The sequence below is a fragment of the Diorhabda sublineata genome, chromosome 1, assembly GCF_026230105.1.
Source record: "Diorhabda sublineata isolate icDioSubl1.1 chromosome 1, icDioSubl1.1, whole genome shotgun sequence".
Taxonomy (NCBI): Eukaryota; Metazoa; Arthropoda; class Insecta; order Coleoptera; family Chrysomelidae; genus Diorhabda; species Diorhabda sublineata.
The window spans coordinates 32,469,908-32,488,270 of record NC_079474.1 but is presented as its reverse complement, the minus strand read 5'-3'; the positions used below and the strand labels follow the sequence as shown (position 1 = coordinate 32,488,270).

Below are 18,363 nucleotides of genomic sequence, written 5' to 3'. Positions count from 1 at the left end.
AATGCGATATCTACCGTGTCTGTAGACAAAACAGTGTAGCCGTCACCTCCGTTTGTATAGAGGCTATTTTTTTGTTTTGCCGTGAAAATTATCGACTCAACTCAACGGATTGTAGTGAAATTTCACATGAAACTTGGAAAAGCTGCAAAACAAGTGTATAGCCATGAATGTTTGTCGTGTCCAAGTATTTTGAGAGTTTTAAGCGTTTTCAAGACGACCGAGAAGATGTTGAAGATGATTCACGTTCGGGTCGCCCTTCCACGTGAAAAAAGGATGAAAATATCGAAAAAGTCCCAAATTCCAGTGTTAGATCACCCATCGTATTCGCCGGATCTTGCACCTCGCGACTTCTACCTCTTTCCTTAGGTCAAAACTGCATCAAAAGGAACGAGATTTGAGTCTGTTGAAACTGAGAAAGAAAAAACTGCGCGAGTCCTGGATGAATTGACAGAAAAAACACTCCTGCATTGTTTCGAATAATGGAAAATTCGCATGACGTGATGTAGGGTTAGAGAAGGGGTGTATAGTGAAAGTAATAAAAAATAAATATAGTAACATCAAAATAAAAGATTTTATTTTCACCAGTCTCGTTATTTAATGGCCATACCTCGTATACCATTTGCTTTTTTTAACCAAATATTTTTTCTGGTCGTTTTTGTTATGTTGTGAACAGTGTATATTCTCAAAGAATAAAAGATAAATCGTAAATTCTTCTTTATACACAAAGAAAACAATTTCAAAAACATGAAAACTGACAAAAACAAAATAATAGAGGTTATTAGTCAATTTAAAAACAAAAAAATTATTCTTATTATTCTTAAATGATGCTGCTACTTGACATTCCTCCATTGGAAAATCAATTTTTATAAAAAAAGTAATTTTGAATTTATAAAAAAACTTAGTTCATATTGTATTAGAAATAATTAAAATTAATTCTGTTAATATTTAATTATTTTTTTATTCTCCAGAAAATATTTTTTATATCGCACGCCTATCATAAAGAGAATGCTTCTTCCGTTACTTTTAGTTCAATGATAACAACCAATAAAGTCTATGTCAATAAGAGAATAAAAGTTCTGTGATGTTGAGGTTATAGCAGCGCCATAGTGCTACGAGTCTTAACTAGTATTCAAATACTTCAAGTGAACTATCATTGAGATATAATAGTCATTGAAATCTATCAAAAATGTCAAACAGTAGCGTAATTTCCATGGTAACTAAAAATCGGCATTTTTATTTAATATTGTTGATACTTTCTTCAGTGGTATTATGAGAATTAGTACAAAATTATACAATTATTGATACAGGATGATCTTTTATAACTGCATAGATACTGTTCGAACTTAAAGTTGACATATGTAATTATTGATAACATTTATTTAGAGTCATAGGCGTAGATATGACTACGAAAAACATCGTCCTACACCCTAAAAATTGAAATAAACATTATAAAGATTGTCCTAATGTGGAAGACAACATTCCACAATTTAAATTTGTGACTTTATTATAGGTATACATTCTTCAATATGGATGCCTTGGATGTATCAATCGTTCGGTGTACCTTTCAATCCATCCTATTTACCCGCACACTTTTTAGGACTTCCAATACCAATGAACTTCATCCAAAGGATGGAAAATACAATAAATCATCTTTACTCGAATTTATTATACGATTATGAAATGATTAAGTCCAGTAACACCTTATCTAAAAAATATGTCGGTGTCGATTTATACGAAAACGGTGACGTCACTAATGATGTCAATATGTTATTTATTAATACACATTTCACTTTGAATTTGCCAATTCCGTTAACTCCAAATGTTATTGAAATCGGTGGTATCCATATAGATTCGCAACCAATTAAAAAATTACCACAGGTAAGTTCTTAGAAACACTCCCGCTTATGTCCGGTTTGGAATCATTATAAAAACACGTTAATTGAGCGTTTTCTAGATCGCCGAATCCATTTATCGAGGATCTTTGAAATGATCACATCCTTCCTCAGCCAAGCCCCTATCTCCTAATAATAGATCCCACTCGCTTAAAATGTCGATAAATGGAATCAACGCTATTAAAAATGCTAAACTAACCTGTTTTTCATGTTCTTCAACCGGAAGTAATAACAAATTTTCTGTGAGAGACTCGTTGAATTATTTTTGTGGAGGATATGGATATTTTTATAAAGGATAAGGAGATTTCGGGAATAGTCCTGATATAGCAAAACGTTTTCTCTACGGAGCTGGAAATGTGGTAGATTATAGGAGGGTAATCTAAATAATAGAGCCAAAGAAAATGAGTCGACGAATCAAATAGTTTTTCGAGAGTGCAATAAATTTGGTCTCTTGTAGTTTAACTGGTGGATGGGTTCACCAGGACACATAGGAAAACCTCAACACCGACGATCGATGAGGGGATTAGGAGCGGGTTTTATCTAATGGCGAAGGGGTCGAGGATATCTTCGTAGATCGTCGCTAGCAGCCAAATCGGGGGATAAGGAAGTTTCCTCTTTGGTTTAGAGCAGGGGTCTCCAAACTACGGCCCGAGGGCCACATCCGGCCTGCGGATAGATTTTGTCCGGCCCGTGGAGAGCTAGCATACATGAAAACATACATGAACATATTTTTTATAGCAAATCAAATTTAGTTTACTGAAGTATTCTAATTTTATGTTGAATAATTATTAATATGACATCTACATTGATATGGTCATGGGCTAACTACTCATAACATTGTTGTAGGCTTATTGTTATTGTTTTTGTGATAAGTTGGATAAAGAAACACAAAATTGTAGTATGTAGTAAAGACATGAATAATATGCAGAAAATTTAACTTCAAAATATAATAACTAACAAATTATTGAAATGAATCCAACCAACATTTTATACATTTTAAATAAAAACATAACTTATAACAAGCATAACGACACAGGAAATACTAATGAGATTTATGTAATTGAGATTTTCCACTGTAAACATTTTTTGAATACTTAATTTTGGAGAAAGTTTTATCACACAAATAAGTAGTACCAAAAACAGAAAACAGCCCACGAGAAAATTTATGCACATTATCAAATTGTGTCAGTGGAAGACTCTTATAAAATTCCAACAAAGATGAGTTTTGATATTTGTTCTAATTATATCATTGCACTGTAGATCAATCATTTCCATTTGAAGTTCCGGGGCTAGGGTTTCAATGTCAGTATCAAAAGGATTCTGAAAAATCTTATTTCGATTCGCAATGGCATCAAAGTCCGAGGAACGAGTATCAAAATTTATTTTCAAAGCACTCAAAGTTTCGATTGCAAAGTCGATAGGAAACTCAGTCTCAGTGGTGTAGCTAAATATGTCACATGTTTTAAAATGTCAGTTAACTAACAGTTTATATGACTGGTTTCAGAACTTCAGACATATCCAAACATTTTCCGCACAAAGACTGTTGATGAATGATACAATGTGAGACTAATGGTTTTGAACCACCGTCATTTTCTACAGCCTTTGACACAAGAGCGACCACTCCTTTATCTTTCCCACTCGTGTTTTTACCTCCATCAGTTGTAACACATTTCAAGTTTTTCCATCGAAGGTTCTTTTGATTAATGTCCATTTCAACTCCTTTAAAAATATCTGTACCAGTAGTTGTGCCATGAATACTATACATTTATGCACTTCATAGCTTTTATCTACTCCTCGAATATAAATCAACATCTGGGCAGTATCTGATACATACATTGACTCATCCAAGGCCAAAGAAAACCACTCAACATGTCCCATTTTTGTCGAACAGTTGAGAGGATATATTTTCAGCGCTGTTTTCTATCCTTCGAGTCACAGTGTTTGCTGACATACTGAGAGTTTTTAATAAATTTACCGTTTCAGGGCACATTTCTTCGGCTACTGCAATTATGCAATCTTTGATCATTTCTCCATCAGTGAATGGTTTCCCACGTTCTGCAATTTCAAGAGCCACACGAAAACTGGCATGAGTTGCAGCCTCTTGTTCAGTTTTGAGTTTTGTAAATGAAGATTGCTGCGATTTCAATCCGCGCTTCATAGCTTCGAATTTTTCTGTCCGCAAACTTCCTGTATATTTTGAGTAATTTTGAAAATGTTTTGTTTCATATTCACGTTTAAGTTATATTCTTTGAGAACAGCTATGCTTTCATTGCAAATCAAACATAGCGCCTTGTTACTGGACTCAATTACGAAATACTGAATGTTCCACCGATCTTTGAATTTTCTGCATTCACTATCAATTTTTCGCTTCTTTTCCATACTACTAAATCACTAAATCAGTGGACTATTTCATTTTTTACCACCGACAACAATGATAATATGGTTTTGGCCCTCGGAACTTACTGGAGTAATTAGTATGGCCCTAAGGCTGGAAAGTTTAGAGACCCCTGGTTTAAAGGAAAGGGGGCGTCTAATCCTGATTTCGGGGCAATGCTCTAAATTGAGGTTATGCCAAATTGACTTAAATGGTATTACTGAAGCTGAATCAGTTGTTGTATTGGGAGAATTGGATCTACTGCTAGCAGGATAAGAGCCTTTTCAGTTGGTGGTTAGGTAGGGTGCAGTAGGCGTTTGCGATATATATATTCTTCATGACGCTATTTGGTAAGATAAACCAAGATTTTCCTAGGAAATTGAGAAATTCATCAGTGAAGCAAAACATGGAGTAATTTACATGAGTATGGGTTCAACTATTAGAGGAGATACTTTCCCGAAAAGTAAACAGATGATATTCTTAAACGTCTTTTCCCGATTACCTCAAAGAGTTGTATGGAAATGGGAAAGCGAAATGGAGAATAAACCTGATAATGTTATGACGACTAGATGGGCTCCACAGAAAGATATTTTGTGTATGTATAGATAATCGAATATATTGAAAATCTTAACATCGTTCGTTTTAGGTCATCCTAATGTTAAAGTCTTTATCACGCACTCAGGTCTTTTGGGCACCATAGAAAGCGTTTATTGTGGTAAACCGATGTTGTCATTACCCCATATTGGCGATCAATTCACGAATGCTATGTCGACTGAGCAAGCTGGAGGAGGTTTAGTATTCAGGTTTCATGAAATAAACGAAAAAATTCTCGCCGAAGCTTTGAAGAAGTTACTCAGTTCAGAGTGAGTAAATTTAACTGCTGATGCCTTTACTACACCGCTGACCAAATTTTCATACATTCTCTTTCATCTTCTCTTTCATTTTCTCATTTTTTTTTTTCAAGATTTATGGAGAAAGCTCGAAGTTTGTCAAAGAGATTCAAAGATCGTCCGATGTCTCCTATGAATACGGCCCTGTACTGGATTAATTATATAGTTGAAAATAAAGGGGCGCCGTACATGAAATCAGCTGCTGTCAATATGCCTACTTATCAATATTTGTTATTAGATGTCGTAGCTGTTTTGTTAATTTTATTGTTTATGTCGTTTTATATATTTTATAGGTTTGTTAAAATTATGTCGAAATTGTGTTATGGGAAACGGGACAAAATAAAAAAATCTTGAATCAATTTTGTTATTATTTCACCTTAATAATACAATCATAATTTTTAATAATACTGTAATAAAAGCAATTATTTCCAAATATTTTGTCCAGAATAATTTTTTGAACAAGCATGTGTTTTTCATTAATATTCTAACAAGTTTGAAGCCTCGCATCGTAAATACTGCGACTTCCACCTTCATCTTCATTTTTCTAAATGTACAACTAAGTTTTTAGAACATTACTCTAAAATTTCAGCTCTATATTCCAAATATTTTGGCCTGAATTATTCTTTGAACAAGCATGTGTTTTTCATTAATATTCTAACAAGTTTGAAGCCTCGCATCGTAAATACTGCGACTTCCACCTTCATCTTCATTTTTCTAAATGTACAACTAAGTTTTTAGAACATTACTCTAAAATTTCAGCTCTATATTCCAAATATTTTGGCCTGAATTATTTTTTGAACAAGCATGTGTTTTTCATTAATATTCTAACAAGTTTGAAGCCTCGCATCGCAAATACTGCGACTTCCACCTACATCTTAATTTTTCTAAATGTACAACTAAGTTTTTAGAACATTACTCTAAAATTTCAGCTCTATATTCCAAATATTTTGGCCTGAATTATTTTTTGAACAAGTATGTGTTTTTCATTAATATTCTAACAAGTTTGAAGCCTCGCATCGCAAATACTGCGACTTCCACCTTCATCTTCATTTTTCTAAATGTACAACTAAGTTTTCAGAACATTACTCTAAAATTTCAGCTCTATATTCCAAATATTTTGGCCTGAATTATTTTTTGCACAAGCATGTGTTTTTCATTAATATTCTAACAAGTTTGAAGCCTCGCATCGCAAATACTGCGACTTCCACCTTCATCTTCATTTTTCTAAATGTACAACTAAGTTTTCAGAACATTACTCTAAAATTTCAGCTCTATATTCCAAATATTTTGGCCTGAATTATTTTTTGAACAAGCATGTGTTTTTCATTAATATTCTAACAAGTTTGAAGCCTCGCATCGCAAATACTGCGACTTCCACCTTCATCTTCATTTTTCTAAATGTACAACTAAGTTTTTAGAACATTACTCTAAAATTTCAGCTCTATATTCCAAATATTTTGGCCTGAATTATTTTTTGAACAAGCATGTGTTTTTCATTAATATTCTAACAAGTTTGAAGCCTCGCATCGCAAATACTGCGACTTCCACCTACATCTTAATTTTTCTAAATGTACAACTAAGTTTTTAGAACATTACTCTAAAATTTCAGCTCTATATTCCAAATATTTTGGCCTGAATTATTTTTTGAACAAGCATGTGTTTTTCATTAATATTCTAACAAGTTTGAGGCCTCGCATCGCAAATACTGCGACTTCCACCTTCATCTTCATTTTTCTAAATGTACAACTAAGTTTTTAGAACATTACTCTAAAATTTCAGCTCTATATTCCAAATATTTTGGCCTGAATTATTTTTTGAACAAGCATGTGTTTTTCATTAATATTCTAACAAGTTTGAAGCCTCGCATCGCAAATACTGCGACTTCCACCTTCATCTTCATTTTTCTAAATGTACAACTAAGTTTTCAGAACATTACTCTAAAATTTCAGCTCTATATTCCAAATATTTTGGCCTGAATTATTTTTTGAACAAGCATGTGTTTTTCATTAATATTCTAACAAGTTTGAAGCCTCGCATCGCAAATACTGCGACTTCCACCTTCATCTTCATTTTTCTAAATGTACAACTAAGTTTTCAGAACATTACTCTAAAATTTCAGCTCTATATTCCAAATATTTTGGCCTGAATTATTTTTTGAACAAGCATGTGTTTTTCATTAATATTCTAACAAGTTTGAAGCCTCGCATCGCAAATACTGCGACTTCCACCTTCATCTTCATTTTTCTAAATGTACAACTAAGTTTTCAGAACATTACTCTAAAATTTCAGCTCTATATTCCAAATATTTTGGCCTGAATTATTTTTTGAACAAGCATGTGTTTTTCATTAATATTCTAACAAGTTTGAAGCCTCGCATCGCAAATACTGCGACTTCCACCTACATCTTAATTTTTCTAAATGTACAACTAAGTTTTTAGAACATTACTCTAAAATTTCAGCTCTATATTCCAAATATTTTGGCCTGAATTATTTTTTGAACAAGCATGTGTTTTTCATTAATATTCTAACAAGTTTGAAGCCTCGCATCGCAAATACTGCGACTTCCACCTTCATCTTCATTTTTCTAAATGTACAACTAAGTTTTTAGAACATTACTCTAAAATTTCAGCTCTATATTCCAAATATTTTGGCCTGAATTATTCTTTGAACAAGCATGTGTTTTTCATTAATATTCTAACAAGTTTGAAGCCTCGCATCGTAAATACTGCGACTTCCACCTTCATCTTCATTTTTCTAAATGTACAACTAAGTTTTTAGAACATTACTCTAAAATTTCAGCTCTATATTCCAAATATTTTGGCCTGAATTATTTTTTGAACAAGCATGTGTTTTTCATTAATATTCTAACAAGTTTGAAGCCTCGCATCGCAAATACTGCGACTTCCACCTTCATCTTCATTTTTCTAAATGTACAACTAAGTTTTCAGAACATTACTCTAAAATTTCAGCTCTATATTCCAAATATTTTGGCCTGAATTATTTTTTGAACAAGCATGTGTTTTTCATTAATATTCTAACAAGTTTGAAGCCTCGCATCGCAAATACTGCGACTTCCACCTTCATCTTCATTTTTCTAAATGTACAACTAAGTTTTCAGAACATTACTCTAAAATTTCAGCTCTATATTCCAAATATTTTGGCCTGAATTATTTTTTGAACAAGCATGTGTTTTTCATTAATATTCTAACAAGTTTGAAGCCTCGCATCGCAAATACTGCGACTTCCACCTTCATCTTCATTTTTCTAAATGTACAACTAAGTTTTCAGAACATTACTCTAAAATTTCAGCTCTATATTCCAAATATTTTGGCCTGAATTATTTTTTGAACAAGCATGTGTTTTTCATTAATATTCTAACAAGTTTGAAGCCTCGCATCGCAAATACTGCGACTTCCACCTTCATCTTCATTTTTCTAAATGTACAACTAAGTTTTCAGAACATTACTCTAAAATTTCAGCTCTATATTCCAAATATTTTGGCCTGAATTATTTTTTGAACAAGCATGTGTTTTTCATTAATATTCTAACAAGTTTGAAGCCTCGCATCGCAAATACTGCGACTTCCACCTACATCTTAATTTTTCTAAATGTACAACTAAGTTTTTAGAACATTACTCTAAAATTTCAGCTCTATATTCCAAATATTTTGGCCTGAATTATTTTTTGAACAAGCATGTGTTTTTCATTAATATTCTAACAAGTTTGAAGCCTCGCATCGCAAATACTGCGACTTCCACCTTCATCTTCATTTTTCTAAATGTACAACTAAGTTTTTAGAACATTACTCTAAAATTTCAGCTCTATATTCCAAATATTTTGGCCTGAATTATTCTTTGAACAAGCATGTGTTTTTCATTAATATTCTAACAAGTTTGAAGCCTCGCATCGTAAATACTGCGACTTCCACCTTCATCTTCATTTTTCTAAATGTACAACTAAGTTTTTAGAACATTACTCTAAAATTTCAGCTCTATATTCCAAATATTTTGGCCTGAATTATTTTTTGAACAAGCATGTGTTTTTCATTAATATTCTAACAAGTTTGAAGCCTCGCATCGCAAATACTGCGACTTCCACCTTCATCTTCATTTTTCTAAATGTACAACTAAGTTTTCAGAACATTACTCTAAAATTTCAGCTCTATATTCCAAATATTTTGGCCTGAATTATTTTTTGAACAAGCATGTGTTTTTCATTAATATTCTAACAAGTTTGAAGCCTCGCATCGCAAATACTGCGACTTCCACCTTCATCTTCATTTTTCTAAATGTACAACTAAGTTTTCAGAACATTACTCTAAAATTTCAGCTCTATATTCCAAATATTTTGGCCTGAATTATTTTTTGAACAAGCATGTGTTTTTCATTAATATTCTAACAAGTTTGAAGCCTCGCATCGCAAATACTGCGACTTCCACCTTCATCTTCATTTTTCTAAATGTACAACTAAGTTTTCAGAACATTACTCTAAAATTTCAGCTCTATATTCCAAATATTTTGGCCTGAATTATTTTTTGAACAAGCATGTGTTTTTCATTAATATTCTAACAAGTTTGAAGCCTCGCATCGCAAATACTGCGACTTCCACCTTCATCTTCATTTTTCTAAATGTACAACTAAGTTTTCAGAACATTACTCTAATATTTCAGCTCTATATTCCAAATATTTTGGCTCGAGTGATTTTATGAACAAGCATGTGTTTTTCATTATATGAAGTCTCGTATCGTGACTTTCATCTTAATTTTGATTTTTATCAACATACAACTGCCCTGTCAAATGAAAATTTATAAAGAGGAGCAAGTGGAAGGGTTTGGGAGGTGAAGGAATGCCGAAATGGGTTCTTTGTGATTGGATGCTCCTACTCTCATGTAAGAGTAAAGTTTAGAGGTGCAGAAGCAGCGTCTGGAAGTGGACAGGCAGAGGCTGGACTCAGTTTTATTTGTGTTCCACTGAGACTAGTCTGAAAAGTATGTATGTGTGGGTCCTCTAACACCGTCAATCAAGGCGTCGTCAAACACAACCGTTGTTTTTGAGGTGGGTCAACTGTTTTCTTGGATTGCTGAATTCAAATTTAAAGTTGTCATAATAGATGCCATTGTGTATGAAGCGTTGATTAATCTTAACCTTTAATAAATTCCTTCAATCTTTCCCAAAATTACTCTAAAATTTCAGCTCTATATTCCAAATATTTTGGCTAGAATGATTTTTTAAACAAGCATGTATTTTTCGTTAATATTCGTTAACAGGTTTGAAGCCTCTTATTTCCAATGTCGTGACCTCAAACATCATCACGATTCTTATTGATGTACAACTAATTGTTGTCAACATAATTTTAAAATTTCAGCTCGATATTTCCTTTATTTTCGTCTTTGGGATTTTTTTATATAAGCGTATGTATTTCCATTGATATTCGAACAAAATTTAAGTCTCGTATTACAAGTTATTAGCCTGAGTGATTTTTTGAACAAGTATGTGACAATATGCAGCTTTGCCAAACATTTCAGTTTTTAAGGAAATTGCTTCATTTTTGTTTGTCTTTCTTCATTATTGCCGAATTTTTGTTATATATTCGCTTCTCTACTTCATCAAACAACTATTTCCCATTACTGTTTGCTTTTTATTTACTGTTTTATATCTGAAACCATATTTCCAATTATGTATTTACGTTCATTAGTTTCTCAGTATTATTTGATCTAGTAACCAGTTTTATTTAGTTTCAAGGTATTAATTTTTTGTATTATGCTCTTGTTTATCTATACTTTCGAATGATTCACTGATTCTGAAAATTAAATATCATAATGCGGTCCTGAACAAGTTTTTTGTTATTCAGTTTGCAGTAGGATATGGATAAGAAGAAATTACATCTACATTTATTATATATTGTAAATAGATTTTTTTTCGAAACATGGTTAAAAGTTTGACGTGAAATTTATTGTGTGACAAAGTCGGAAAAGATGTATGTAATATGTAAAAATTTATTTCATTCTAGATAATACTAAAGACTAAAACAATTAAAAAAAATCATCTTAATATCTAAAATCACCTTAGAACAAAAATGTGGTAAACTAACAGCAGATCAAATGATTTAAAGCCAATTGAAGGTGCTTCAATAAAACAATGTTGTAAACAATTCGCTTTGATTTGTTTGTCTCCTTTATTATCCTAATCTATAATAATCATTCTTCAAATAAATTTAAAAAAAACAATAAAATCGAGTTATCAACAATGTTTTAAGAAACAGTTACTGAATAATATGCTAGCGGTAACAAAGCAACTATACGACCGATAAAATCTTCATTCTCTTTCTCGAGAATATTTGATTAATCGAATATGGTCTCGTTAAAGTGTTTGAGTTTTTTAATGTACCTAAGTTCACTTACAATTTATCAAAATTGCGTTCAATGTGCGAAAATATTAGGAGTATTTCCCATGTTTGGGATGAGTCACCATAAGTTAGCCGTGGCTCTAATGCGGGGTTTGGCAGAAGCTGGAAATGAAGTAACTATAGTTTGCGCTTATGAAGATGCCTACCACCCTACGAATGGTTCTTACAGAAATATTGTTATGCAGGGGCTTGCCGAAGCGTTCAAAGGTAAGTGTAATTAATTTTAGCACGCAATGGTTAAGTACAGATGTAAGAGCAAAGAGATAAGTGATGAATAAAACATAAACAAAATTCAATAAAGCGCCGCAAATCAGTTATATAACCAGACTGGCATTGGATTTACCTTAAAATATAATAAATATTAGCAAAATAATGAACTTTGTTGAATGAATGTTGAAAAAGTATATTTTGAACCTGATAGGTTAGGTTAGGTTCAGAATTAGTCTGATCTAACAATATTTATGAATGTTAAATATATTTATTGAAGAAAAAAGTTGATATTAAGAATAATTAGTTAATTTTCTTTTGTAAAAATTCAATGAATAAACATTTTTATGTGATTTTCCTACAAAATGTTCGCTTTTTCATCGGTTAACAAAAAATTTGCGCTTTGAATGACATCATTAATAGAAGCTGATGATGATAAAGTTGAAAAAGTATATTGTGATCCTAATAGGTTTGTTTAGGTGAGGTTAGATTAGATTAGGTTCAAAATAAGTCTAATAATTACGTCTATGAATGTTAAATATATTAATTGAAGAAAAAAGTTGATATTAAGAATAATTAGTTAATTTTCTTTAGTAAAAATTCAATGAATAAACATTTTTATGTGATTTTTATCCAAAATGTTCGTTTTTTATATCGATTAACAAAAAGTTTGGGCTTTGAATGATATCAATAATAGAAGCTGAAGATGATAAAGTTGAAAAAGTATATTGTGATCCTAATGTGTTGGTTTAGGTGAGGTTAGATTAGATTAGGTTCAAAATAAGTCTAATAAATACGTCTATGAATGTTAAATATATTTATTGAAAAAAAAAGTTGATATTAAGAATAATTAGTTACTTTTCTTTTGTAAAAATTCAATGAATAAACATTTTTATGTGATTTTCCTACAAAATGTTCGCTTTTTCATCGGTTAACAAAAAATTTGCGGTTTGAATGACATCAATAATAGACGCTGATGATGATAAAGTTGAAAAAGTATATTGTGATCCTAATGTGTTGGTTTAGGTGAGGTTAGATTAGATTAGGTTCAAAATAAGTCTAATAAATACGTCTATGAATGTTAAATATATTTATTGAAAAAAAAAGTTGATATTAAGAATAATTAGTTACTTTTCTTTTGTAAAAATTCAATGAATAAACATTTTTATGTGATTTTCCTACAAAATGTTCGCTTTTTCATCGGTTAACAAAAAATTTGCGGTTTGAATGACATCAATAATAGACGCTGATGATGATAAAGTTGAAAAAGTATATTGTGATCCTAATGTGTTGGTTTAGGTGAGGTTAGATTAGATTAGGTTCAAAATAAGTCTATTAATTACGTCTATGAATGTTAAATATACTTATTTAATGAAAAACTTGATTTTAAGAAACATTGACCGTTTTTTGTATAGATTAATAAAAAAATATATGAACTTCGATAATTGGCAAAAAGTTTTCATCGATTATGTTTAAAAAAGATATTTTCCATATTTTTTTTCATATACCTACCGTAAAAAATAAAAATTTGGCAGAAAATTTTATAGAAATCAGATGGTTTTTCGATTTTTTAGAGCCAACTAATGAAGTTATCGTGAAAGTCTAGTCTTATCATTTTTTTTATAGTTTTCATTTTCTTGATAATTATTACTGGAAAATAACTATCGCCATCGTTCGTATGAACCTTTTATTATCTACAGGAAAAGGTGAGGTTAGATTAGGTTAGGTTAGGTCATAAAATTATACCAATTACTCTAAATTTATCCCCATACATGCTAGTTATCTCAATATGAGAGGAGGTATTATGATTAATAAGTTGGTAATATGTATTTTACTTAAGCCTCAGGTAAGAAAATGGTTAACCAGAATTCAATATTTACATATCGATAATCCTGGTAAGTATAATTAGTTTACAGAGGTATTTAGTACCATATTTCTTGGAAGGTCTTCGAGACGCAATTATATACGACCCTTACAGTAACTTGGATTAAAATTATACCGCGGGACGCAACTCGTATGCAACTATCAAAATCTATTAAAAAAAGTATCATAATTAATTTTTATTTATCTTTTCCAATATAAAAATAGTACTTATCAGTTTCAATTGATAAGAAATGCATCGCCCTTTGTTACTTTCCACAAATAAAGAGTAGTAAATAGATTTAATAAATATATAACCTAGAAATAAGTTATTGACCCCGACTAACATTTACCAAGTCGAATAAACCCACAGTTATTCCAATTAATTAGAAATTGAACAAAACTAATGAAGAAAGTGAAAGAAAAACCAAAAAAATCTATTGCAAGTAAGCCAGTCGATCATAGGCGCACAAATAAAAAAAACTCATAAAATATTTGTTACATGCATCGCAAATACTGCGACTTCCACCTTCATCTTCATTTTTCTAAATGTACAACTAAGTTTTCAGAACATTACTCTAAAATTTCAGCTCTATATTCCAAATATTTTGGCCTGAATTATTTTTTGAACAAGCATGTGTTTTTCATTAATATTCTAACAAGTTTGAAGCCTCGCATCGCAAATACTGCGACTTCCACCTACATCTTAATTTTTCTAAATGTACAACTAAGTTTTTAGAACATTACTCTAAAATTTCAGCTCTATATTCCAAATATTTTGGCCTGAATTATTTTTTGAACAAGCATGTGTTTTTCATTAATATTCTAACAAGTTTGAAGCCTCGCATCGCAAATACTGCGACTTCCACCTTCATCTTCATTTTTCTAAATGTACAACTAAGTTTTCAGAACATTACTCTAAAATTTCAGCTCTATATTCCAAATATTTTGGCCTGAATTATTTTTTGAACAAGCATGTGTTTTTCATTAATATTCTAACAAGTTTGAAGCCTCGCATCGCAAATACTGCGACTTCCACCTTCATCTTCATTTTTCTAAATGTACAACTAAGTTTTCAGAACATTACTCTAAAATTTCAGCTCTATATTCCAAATATTTTGGCCTGAATTATTTTTTGAACAAGCATGTGTTTTTCATTAATATTCTAACAAGTTTGAAGCCTCGCATCGCAAATACTGCGACTTCCACCTTCATCTTCATTTTTCTAAATGTACAACTAAGTTTTCAGAACATTACTCTAAAATTTCAGCTCTATATTCCAAATATTTTGGCCTGAATTATTTTTTGAACAAGCATGTGTTTTTCATTAATATTCTAACAAGTTTGAAGCCTCGCATCGCAAATACTGCGACTTCCACCTTCATCTTCATTTTTCTAAATGTACAACTAAGTTTTCAGAACATTACTCTAAAATTTCAGCTCTATATTCCAAATATTTTGGCCTGAATTATTTTTTGAACAAGCATGTGTTTTTCATTAATATTCTAACAAGTTTGAAGCCTCGCATCGCAAATACTGCGACTTCCACCTTCATCTTCATTTTTCTAAATGTACAACTAAGTTTTCAGAACATTACTCTAATATTTCAGCTCTATATTCCAAATATTTTGGCTCGAGTGATTTTATGAACAAGCATGTGTTTTTCATTATATGAAGTCTCGTATCGTGACTTTCATCTTAATTTTGATTTTTATCAACATACAACTGCCCTGTCAAATGAAAATTTATAAAGAGGAGCAAGTGGAAGGGTTTGGGAGGTGAAGGAATGCCGAAATGGGTTCTTTGTGATTGGATGCTCCTACTCTCATGTAAGAGTAAAGTTTAGAGGTGCAGAAGCAGCGTCTGGAAGTGGACAGGCAGAGGCTGGACTCAGTTTTATTTGTGTTCCACTGAGACTAGTCTGAAAAGTATGTATGTGTGGGTCCTCTAACACCGTCAATCAAGGCGTCGTCAAACACAACCGTTGTTTTTGAGGTGGGTCAACTGTTTTCTTGGATTGCTGAATTCAAATTTAAAGTTGTCATAATAGATGCCATTGTGTATGAAGCGTTGATTAATCTTAACCTTTAATAAATTCCTTCAATCTTGAAGAAGAAAAAAAGAAGAAGAAAAAAGTTGATATTAAGAATAATTAGTTAATTTTCTTTAGTAAAAATTCAATGAATAAACATTTTTATGTGATTTTTATCCAAAATGTTCGTTTTTTATATCGATTAACAAAAAGTTTGGGCTTTGAATGATATCAATAATAGAAGCTGAAGATGATAAAGTTGAAAAAGTATATTGTGATCCTAATGTGTTGGTTTAGGTGAGGTTAGATTAGATTAGGTTCAAAATAAGTCTAATAAATACGTCTATGAATGTTAAATATATTTATTGAAAAAAAAAGTTGATATTAAGAATAATTAGTTACTTTTCTTTTGTAAAAATTCAATGAATAAACATTTTTATGTGATTTTCCTACAAAATGTTCGCTTTTTCATCGGTTAACAAAAAATTTGCGGTTTGAATGACATCAATAATAGACGCTGATGATGATAAAGTTGAAAAAGTATATTGTGATCCTAATGTGTTGGTTTAGGTGAGGTTAGATTAGATTAGGTTCAAAATAAGTCTAATAAATACGTCTATGAATGTTAAATATATTTATTGAAAAAAAAAGTTGATATTAAGAATAATTAGTTACTTTTCTTTTGTAAAAATTCAATGAATAAACATTTTTATGTGATTTTCCTACAAAATGTTCGCTTTTTCATCGGTTAACAAAAAATTTGCGGTTTGAATGACATCAATAATAGACGCTGATGATGATAAAGTTGAAAAAGTATATTGTGATCCTAATGTGTTGGTTTAGGTGAGGTTAGATTAGATTAGGTTCAAAATAAGTCTAATAATTACGTCTATGAATGTTAAATATACTTATTTAATGAAAAACTTGATTTTAAGAAACATTGACCGTTTTTTGTATAGATTAATAAAAAAATATATGAACTTCGATAATTGGCAAAAAGTTTTCATCGATTATGTTTAAAAAAGATATTTTCCATATTTTTTTTCATATACCTACCGTAAAAAATAAAAATTTGGCAGAAAATTTTATAGAAATCAGATGGTTTTTCGATTTTTTAGAGCCAACTAATGAAGTTATCGTGAAAGTCTAGTCTTATCATTTTTTTTATAGTTTTCATTTTCTTGATAATTATTACTGGAAAATAACTATCGCCATCGTTCGTATGAACCTTTTATTATCTACAGGAAAAGGTGAGGTTAGATTAGGTTAGGTTAGGTCATAAAATTATACCAATTACTCTAAATTTATCCCCATACATGCTAGTTATCTCAATATGAGAGGAGGTATTATGATTAATAAGTTGGTAATATGTATTTTACTTAAGCCTCAGGTAAGAAAATGGTTAACCAGAATTCAATATTTACATATCGATAATCCTGGTAAGTATAATTAGTTTACAGAGGTATTTAGTACCATATTTCTTGGAAGGTCTTCGAGACGCAATTATATACGACCCTTACAGTAACTTGGATTAAAATTATACCGCGGGACGCAACTCGTATGCAACTATCAAAATCTATTAAAAAAAGTATCATAATTAATTTTTATTTATCTTTTCCAATATAAAAATAGTACTTATCAGTTTCAATTGATAAGAAATGCATCGCCCTTTGTTACTTTCCACAAATAAAGAGTAGTAAATAGATTTAATAAATATATAACCTAGAAATAAGTTATTGACCCCGACTAACATTTACCAAGTCGAATAAACCCACAGTTATTCCAATTAATTAGAAATTGAACAAAACTAATGAAGAAAGTGAAAGAAAAACCAAAAAAATCTATTGCAAGTAAGCCAGTCGATCATAGGCGCACAAATAAAAAAACTCATAAAATATTTGTTACATGATTTGTTCAATTGAATAATTAATTGTTCGATTTTTTATGCTTATTTCTTATCCTTAATAACGTTTTAAAGAGAGACGCTTTCGGTAGAAAACCATAGAAGTCACAGAAATTGTTTTTAAAAAAATTAAGATGATTGAGTATCGGTTACCTCAAATATTCAGAAGAAATAAGTTTATTCAAGAATATTCACATCCTGACGTTTCTCTAATCATCACGAACAGCACCCAACCGACTAAAGTAAAACCTTGAACCGAATCAACCACTGGTGTACGACGTTGAACATCAGTATCAATTCAAAGCAGTCCCCAAAAAATAACAGAAGACAACGTGGACATCGCAGAAGAAGAAATCATCGAGATTACTAAAAACGGGAAAGGCAAGAAGTCGAATGAAAGGTCGATTCAAGCTGGAACTGAAGACCAAGGTCCTTCTCATGAAGGCCATCCAAATCCTCATCACGCTATAACGTGTGGATGTACTCCCAAGAGGCACCGAAAGAAGCTTCAAGCAGAGTAGGTGATTGGTTAAAGTCCGTTAGTACATAAGTACCCATTAGGGTTGAAACAGAAGAAATCTAGATATTCTAGCCCATATTACAGTCGAAGAAACTGATGAACTATACCAGGAAATAGTAAACCAGTTAGCAATGTAGACACCAAGAAAACCGAAAAAGAAGAGACCACCCATTAGAGAATCTGTTGATTCAGGAAGATTGAGAGGATCTTCATTATGGACAGCTCCAGTAAGTCAAACTGCTCAACGAACACATTTAAACTGAAGGAAAAAGCTTTGAAG

At 31.3% G+C, this 18,363-nt stretch overlaps 1 protein-coding gene across 1 annotated transcript in view; it reads left to right on the top strand.

Moving 5' to 3' along the window:
• The window catches only part of LOC130440939 (uncharacterized), a 28,671-nt gene that overhangs the window by 2,137 nt on the left and 8,171 nt on the right, over positions 1–18,363 (top strand). Inside the window, exons 3-7 of the mRNA XM_056774385.1 lie at positions 1,511–1,878; positions 4,642–4,861; positions 4,913–5,129; positions 5,231–5,507; positions 11,522–11,768. Coding sequence (XP_056630363.1) covers positions 1,511–1,878; positions 4,642–4,861; positions 4,913–5,129; positions 5,231–5,507; positions 11,522–11,768 — 1,329 coding nt within the window. The remainder of the gene's footprint in view (positions 1–1,510; positions 1,879–4,641; positions 4,862–4,912; positions 5,130–5,230; positions 5,508–11,521; positions 11,769–18,363) is intronic.